Source organism: Penaeus vannamei, chromosome 34, assembly GCF_042767895.1.
Source record: "Penaeus vannamei isolate JL-2024 chromosome 34, ASM4276789v1, whole genome shotgun sequence".
Taxonomy (NCBI): domain Eukaryota; kingdom Metazoa; phylum Arthropoda; class Malacostraca; order Decapoda; family Penaeidae; genus Penaeus; species Penaeus vannamei.
The window spans coordinates 8,176,354-8,183,853 of NC_091582.1; the positions used below are offsets into that span (position 1 = coordinate 8,176,354).

Sequence of the window (7,500 nt, forward strand, 5' to 3'; positions counted from 1 at the left end):
AGATGTAAGTTTATGTTTATACAGCATATTCATGTCAATGTATGTGTATACAGTATGCGCATATAAATGTATGTGTATACAGTATGTGTATGTAAATGTAAATTCGAATAAACCCTGAAGGATTTTTTTCATCGAGTCTGATGTAAACAGAGTAGAAGGGCGTGTGGTTCAAGCAACTGAAGATGAAATAGAAGCGAAGGACGTGATCAGCTTCACCTATTTACACTCACATGTTTTTTTAAATCAAATTCACACTGAACTGTCGAAAATGTTCATCCGAAGTGACTGCCTGGTCTGAACGACATTTGGTATATGGGTTCCCTTTGAAGTCCCTTAAATGTGTGTGGGTGGGGGGGGGGGGGGGTGTGTTCATACATCCTTTGTCTCGTCTCTTGTCTCCTGTTAATCTCATTTTTGTCCCCATCTCCTTTCTTCCTCCATACCATTTCTCCCATTTTCTCCGTCCTCTTTAAGTCTCTCTTTCCCATCTCTCACCCCCCCCCCACCTTGCCCCCATTTCATGAGCGTAATTCACCCATGAAGTTCCGGGTGCAGGGGACGCCCTGTAATCCCCCCTCCAAGCCCTCCTACCCCCTCTCCCCCACCACAAACCCCACCCTTATCCCCCGTGCTTGGGTCGCCTCCCTCCCGCCCCCCGTTTTCTTTGTGCGGCGTGATTTAAAGCGTTCATCTCGCATAAAAAACGGGACCCGTGACGTGAACAGGGCATAAATATGGCGGCCAAAGCGCAAGATTTCTGCGCTCTATTACGCTGTCCAGATGATAAGGACGCGGCCGAGGGAGGGGTTCAATGGCCTGAAACATCGCCAAACAACTGATGTTATGATACTCGGTAGAAAGGCAAAAAGGGGGGAGCAAGGAAATGCGTGAAGTAGATAAGGATATGAATGGCTGTTCGGAAGAAATTTCCTGCATGTAGCAACAAAAAGAAGTGTATGAATTATGTAACCAAAATATCTATACAAAGGAAACACAACCACACGCGCGCGCACAAACACATTAACACACACACACACTCTTTCTCTCTTTCACACACACACACGCACACACACACACACACACACACACACACACACACACACACACACACACACACACACACACACACACACACAGATAGACAGACAGAAAGATGTAAAACAAGAGCCCAAATGCACTTACATTGTTCTGCAGCAGGACATGGACTCTGCCGACCTCGTACTTCATCTCGCGGTCGTTGTAGTCCGTGTACATCGGCGAGCCCACGATGATGTCATCCAGCCCGTCGTTGTTGAAGTCCACGACGCCCAGACAGTAGCCGAAGTACGCCCCCAGCTGGTAGCCGCTGATGTTGTGCAGCGGGACCAGGTTGTGGGTGTAGAGCGCGATCTGGTGGGGAGAGCCAGGGAGGTTTCGTCAGCGCCTTGTGGGGGAGGTTGGTCCCTGGGGTGGTGGGGGAGGGAGGGGGCGTGCTTGCTTTAAAGGGTTCACTAAAGGTTTCTCTGGGATGGGATTTATTGGGGATTTTGAGCTAGGGATTAAAGAAGAAAAAATTGAAAATAAGGATAAATGGGGAAGGATACAAAATCAGCTCAAAAAAAAAAAAGTTACATGCTCACTTTTTTTAATTCCTCGAAACACAACTATTCATCTCACAGGGATACTTAAGAATCGGTTACTGTGGTTCTTTAAATATCTTGCTTTTGGGTTGATTTAGATGGTTAGAGGATCGTACTCAGACGCAGGGTCGTGCCAGAAGCATGTACTCCGTTCCCTTATCTCGCTAAGAACTACCCTTTTGTGCAACGGACGACGCTGCACACACCCAGCTGCTACGTCGTGCGTGTCGAAGCCTCAGAGACACCCGAAGCCCGTCCGACAAACCCGAATCTGTCTCATCTTGCGCCGAGATTTATACGTCTTCGGAGGGCGCTGGGGAGGAAAATGCTATACTGGCGGTGGGCCTGATTACAGTGCTAAACCCTCGGGACGCTGGCTTTGAAATGGATCTCAGGTATTGTGGTTTCTCGCTCGCCCGCACGTTTCGGTCTCGGTGTCGCTCGTGCGTGGGCGGGGTGGGCGCCGGACTCGGATTCTTCAAGCGAGACAACAGTGTTATCCGGACTAATATTTTGAAGCAGTTGTTAGAGCCTGTGATTTTTTTTTTATTTTTATTTACTTATTCTCATTCTTCTGATATCTATTATTTATGTATTTATTTATTAGTACCATTTTTTTTTTTTTTTTTGTCTACATCTTGAGTGTAAGCATTTCTCCTTCACTATAATTTTAATCTTATTTTTTTCCAATAAGCGTTCTTATCTTAATGCTGTATCATGATTATCAACATAATTATCTCCTAAAATCGTAAATGTCTTCTTTTATCATGCACCCCCCTCCCCTCATCCTCTTAATAGTTTTCCAAAAATTAATTTTCACTTTTTTCGTTTCAATTTTAATTTTTCTCTCTTCTGAATTACTCCATCACCCCCCCCCCCCTCTTCCAATGCAGGTAAGGAGAGGAGTTTGGGGTCCAGAGGGGGTAGGGGTCCAGGGGGGGTCGTGGGAAGCTTTTAAGGTGTTTATTTATTCCCCGTGGGTCATAAATTTCCCCTTTGACCGCAGTACCTCCCCTCCTCATGCGTCCCCCCCCCTCCCCACCCAAGATGCCAGGTCGGGTTGGGTCACAGAGCCTTTCTGGAGGTGATATACAGGGGAATAAATAGTGGAGGCTGTGGCGGTAAGTTGACGCCTGCACACACATATACATTCTCTCTCTCTCTCTCTCTCTCTCTCTCTCACACACACACACACACATACACACAACACACACACACACTCTCTCTCTCTCTCTCTCTCTCTCTCTCTCTCTCTCTCTCTCTCTCTCTCTCTCTCTCTCTCTCTCTCTCTCTCTCTCTCTCTCTCTCTCTCTCTCACTCACTCACTCACTCACTTTCTCACTCACTCACTTTCTCACTCACTCACTTTCTCACTCACTCACTTTCTCACTCACTCACTCACTCACTCACTCACTCACTCACTCACTCACTCACTCACTCACTCACTCACTCACTCACTCACTCACTCACTCACTCACTCACTCCCCTCCCCTTCCTTCCCTCCCTCCCTCCCTCCCTCACACACACACACACACACACACAAAGCGCCGACGTCGGGTGGGCGGGTCGTTCCTCCTCGAGGCGCCGATACGTTAACGACACATTACGACCTGCTTTTGGTGGTCTCTTCCTGCCGTGGAATTATTCCTGCGTTATCGTCTGTTTTATCTCTGCCGTCGTATAACAATTTTTTTTCTCTGCCTTTCGTCTTTCGTTTCTATCTATCTGTGTATTTCTTTCTTTGTTCTCTATCTCTGTTCTCTGTTTTCTCTCTCCTTCCCCTTCCCCCTCTCCCTCTCTCCTTCCCCCTCTCCCTCTCTCCCTCCCCACCACACCTCTCCCTCTCCCTCCCCACCACCCCTCTCCCTCCCCCCCCTCTCCCCCTCTCCCTCCCCACCCCCTCCCCCTCTTGCCTCCTTCCCCATCCCCTCTCCCTCCCCCTCCCCCTCTCCTTTTCTCCCTCTCCACCCCCTCCTTCTCCCCCTCTCTTTCTCTCTCCCCTCTCCCTCCCCTTCCCCTCTCCCCCTCTCCTCCCCACCCCTCTCCCCCTCTCTTTCTCTCTCTCCCCTTTCCCCCTCCCCCTCTCTTTCTCCCCCCTCCCCCTCTCTTTCTCTCTCCCCCCTCTCCCCCTCCCCCTCCTCTTCCGCGCACAAGTAAGCCCATACACATAAACTAAACAAGATCCGAAGAGTACACACACTACGATCAGATATATTAAACAGCCGACATTAACCTCTACGTAATTGTGATATACGACTCAAAGTCCATTTTCATAAGGTCAGGGAGGTCAGCCCACCTCGATGCGCGGGTTAATCCAGGCCAAACGAGGCTGCCACGTGGGACTCCAAGCCTTAAGGACCACGTGAGCGTACTAGGCAAAGGGAGAGCTCGACCTTAAAGCCATAAATTGATAGGGAAACAGTCGTGATTCCTTGTGATAAAAAAGGATGGACGGGAAATCCTATAGGATGCGGGAGGGAGGCAGAGTTGCATGGATAGGATTCGGAGTTGCAATATATCAAATGGACGTTAAGACACTCCGCCGGCTTGAGCAAACGGCTGAAAATCTCCGAAAACTTGAAGATAAAAATTCCCAAGATTATTAATAAGTCACGTTTTACGACATTTCTTCGTCATATATTGTTTACGCGTTGGGCATCTGAATATTTTTTCCCCGGGTAAAAAAAAAGGAAAAAGAAAAAAAAGAAAAAAGAAAAGAAAAGAAAAAAAGAAAGAAAAAAGAAAAAGAAAAAGAAAAAGAAAAGAAAAAAAAAAAAAAAAAAAAAAAAAAATATATATATATATATATATATATATATATATATATATATATATATATATTTATATATGACGTGTAATAATTGATATTTTAGAAAATGAAAACCAAAAGAGAACGAAGCAACTGAGTTCAAAATTTCAGATTCCGAGATTCCGAATTTCGAAAATCAATAATCGCTTTCAAAACAAAATCTGGTCATTTTATCTTTTGATTTGACTTATCCCTTTTTCCCTTTTTTCGGGCCCTCCTCTTCCTCCTTTTATTGCATCGCTGGTGATATTGTTACATTCTTATTTTCTGTACTACTGTTATTTTTGTTTCTATCATCATTATCATTATAGTCATTATATTTATAATTATTACCATTATTGGTTATTAACATCATTATTATTATCATCATCATCATTATAACTATCATCATTATCATCATCATCATCATCATCACCATCATTCTCATCGCCTCCCCCTCTTCCTTCTCTTTCTCCATCCACTCCTCCCCCTTCTCCCCCCCTCCCCCTTCTCTGCCCCCCAGCATGACCTCCCGTGACCGCGCGAGTGCCGGCTCAGCGAACCAGTGAACCAGACCGGGAACAACCTGAAACGATGTCGTCATAAACCTAATGACTGTCATCAGGCCTCCTCGGCGCTGCGCAGTGACACTAGGGGGCGATTGGGAGGGAGGGGAAGGGGCGGGGACTGGTGGGGGGTGGAGGGGGAGGGAGGAGGAGGAGGGGCGAAGACAGGTGGGGGGCGGAGGGGAGGGAGGAGAAGGGGACTCGTGGAGGGCGGAGGGGAGGGGAAAGGGCGGGGACTCATGGAGGGGTGGAGGGGGAGGGGGAAAGGGCGGGGACTCATGGAGGGGTGGAGGGGAGGGGGAAAGGGCGGGGACTCATGGAGGGGTGGAGGGGAGGGGAAGGGGACTGGTGGGGGTGGAGGGGAAGGGGCGGGACTGGGTGGGGGAGGAGGGGGAGGGAGGGGGGAGGAGGGCGAAAGCGGGGGGGGGGGGGGAGGGGAGGGAGGAGAAGGGGACTCGTGGAGGGCGGGGGGGGAGGGGGAAAGGGCGGGGACTCATGGAGGGGTGGAGGGGAGGGGGAAAGGGCGGGGACTCATGGAGGGGTGGAGGGGGAGGGGAAAGGGCGGGGACTCATGGAGGGGTGGAGGGGAGGGGAAGGGGACTGGTGGGGGGTGGAGGGGAAGGGGGGGGGACTGGTGGGGGGTGGAGGGGGAGGGAGGAGGAGGAGGGGCGAAGACAGGTGGGGGGCGGAGGGGAGGGCGGAGGGGAGGGGGAAAGGGCGGGGACTCATGGAGGGGTGGAGGGGGAGGTGGAAAGGGCGGGGACTCATGGAGGGGTGGAGGGGGAGGGGAAGGGGCGGGGGCTGGTGGGGGTGGAGGGGGAGGGAGGGGAAGGGGACTAATGGGTGGTGGAGGGGGAGGGAGAAGGAGGAGGGGTGGGGACTGGTGGGGGGCGGAGGGGAGGGAGGGGAAGGGGACTGGTGGGGGTGGAGGGGGAGGGGGAACCGGCAGGGACTCATGGGAGGTGGAGGGGGAGGGAGGGGAAGGCGACTAATGAGGGGTGGAGGGGAGGGGGAAGGAGGAGGGGCGGGGACTGGTGGGGGTAGAGGGAGGGGAGGGAGGGGAAGGGGACTAATGGGGGGGTGGAGGGAGAGGGAGAAGGAGGAGGAGCAGGGGACTGGTGGGGGTGGAGGGGGAAGGGGGGAAAGGGCGGGGACTCATGGGAGGTGGAGGGGGAGGGAGGGGAAGGCGACTAATGAGGGGTGGAGGGGAGGGGAAAGAGGAGGGGCGGGGACTGGGGGGTAGAGGGGAGGGGAACCGGCGGGGACTCATGGGAGGTGGAGGGGGAGGGAGGGGAAGGGGACTAATGGGGGGTGGAGGGAGAGGAAGAAGGAGGAGGGGCGGGGACTGGTGGGGGTGGAGGGGGAAGGGGGAAAGGGCGGGGACTCATGGGAGGTGGAGGGGGAGGGAGGGAGGTGGGGAAAGGAGGGAGAAGGAGGAGTAGAAGGGGCTAATGGGGGAGGGGGCGACAGGGAGGAGGGAGGAAAAGGGCTGGGGGACTCATGGGGGGTGGAGGGGAGGGAGAAGAAGGGGCAAGAGATAATGGGGGAGAGGGAGAGGGAGGAGAAAGGGGGAGGGGAAGAGGATAAAAGAGGAGTAGGGAAGAATTGAGATGGTGAAAAAAGGTGAGAAGGAACGGGTATAAACAAAGAGAGGAAAAGGAAGGAAGAAAAGAAGAGAAACAAAGAAGTAAGGAAGAAAAGAAAAAAAGAATTAAGGAAGAATGAAGGAACAGAGGAGGAAAAAAAGGAAGAAAACACGGGGAAGAACAGGAGAAGAAAGAGGAAGGGGCAAGAAGACAAGAAATACAAGGTGGAATTTACTAGTCCCCCCTCCCCCCTCCCCCCCCCTAGAATTTGCATAGTGATAGCCCCGAACGTGAATTACCTTTAATAGACAGGCAAGTCACACCTGGAGAAGCCCTGATACCCTTCGCCAGGTCACGTGTCTCCTTCCTTATACTCCCCTTATACTTCCCTTATACCCTTGTACCTTCCTGATATTTTTTTCCTATACACTACATACAGTTCCCTAATGTTTTCCCTTTATATCAACACTTCCCTTATACCTTCCTTATACTTTCATTGTACCTTCCTGATTTTTTTTTTCCTATACACTACATACAGTTCCCTAATGTTTTCCCTTATACTAACACTTTCCTTATACCTTCCTTATACTTTCATTGTACCTTCCTGATATCTTTTTTCCTATACACTACATATAATTCCCTAATATTCACCCTATATATTATATGCAATACCCCTATACCTTCCTGATATTTTCCCCTTATGCTAAATACGTTTTCCTTATATCTTCCTAATATTTCCTTATGCTTCTCTGATATTTTCCTTATACGTTCCTGATACTTTCCCGTATACACTTCTTACATTTCCCGTGTACCTTCCTGATACTTTCCTTATACATTTCTTATACTTTCCTGATACCTTCCTTATACAAGGGAGTCACTAGTATTAGGGAGGGAGGAGAGAAGGGTGTGGAATAGGGAGGATAGGGGGGGGGGTGAGAGGT

At 50.4% G+C, this 7,500-nt stretch overlaps 1 protein-coding gene across 4 annotated transcripts in view; it reads right to left on the bottom strand.

Moving 5' to 3' along the window:
• LOC113800203 (integrin alpha-PS2) overlaps positions 1–7,500 on the bottom strand; it is a 373,572-nt gene that overhangs the window by 31,969 nt on the left and 334,103 nt on the right. For all 4 annotated transcript variants that reach the window (XR_011398111.1, XM_070113527.1, XM_070113528.1 and 1 more), the window contains one exon: positions 1,183–1,389. Coding sequence is in view for 3 of the 4 variants with exons in the window: in XM_070113527.1 (XP_069969628.1) it covers positions 1,183–1,389 (207 nt within the window). In the remaining variant the exon portion in view is untranslated. The remainder of the gene's footprint in view (positions 1–1,182; positions 1,390–7,500) is intronic.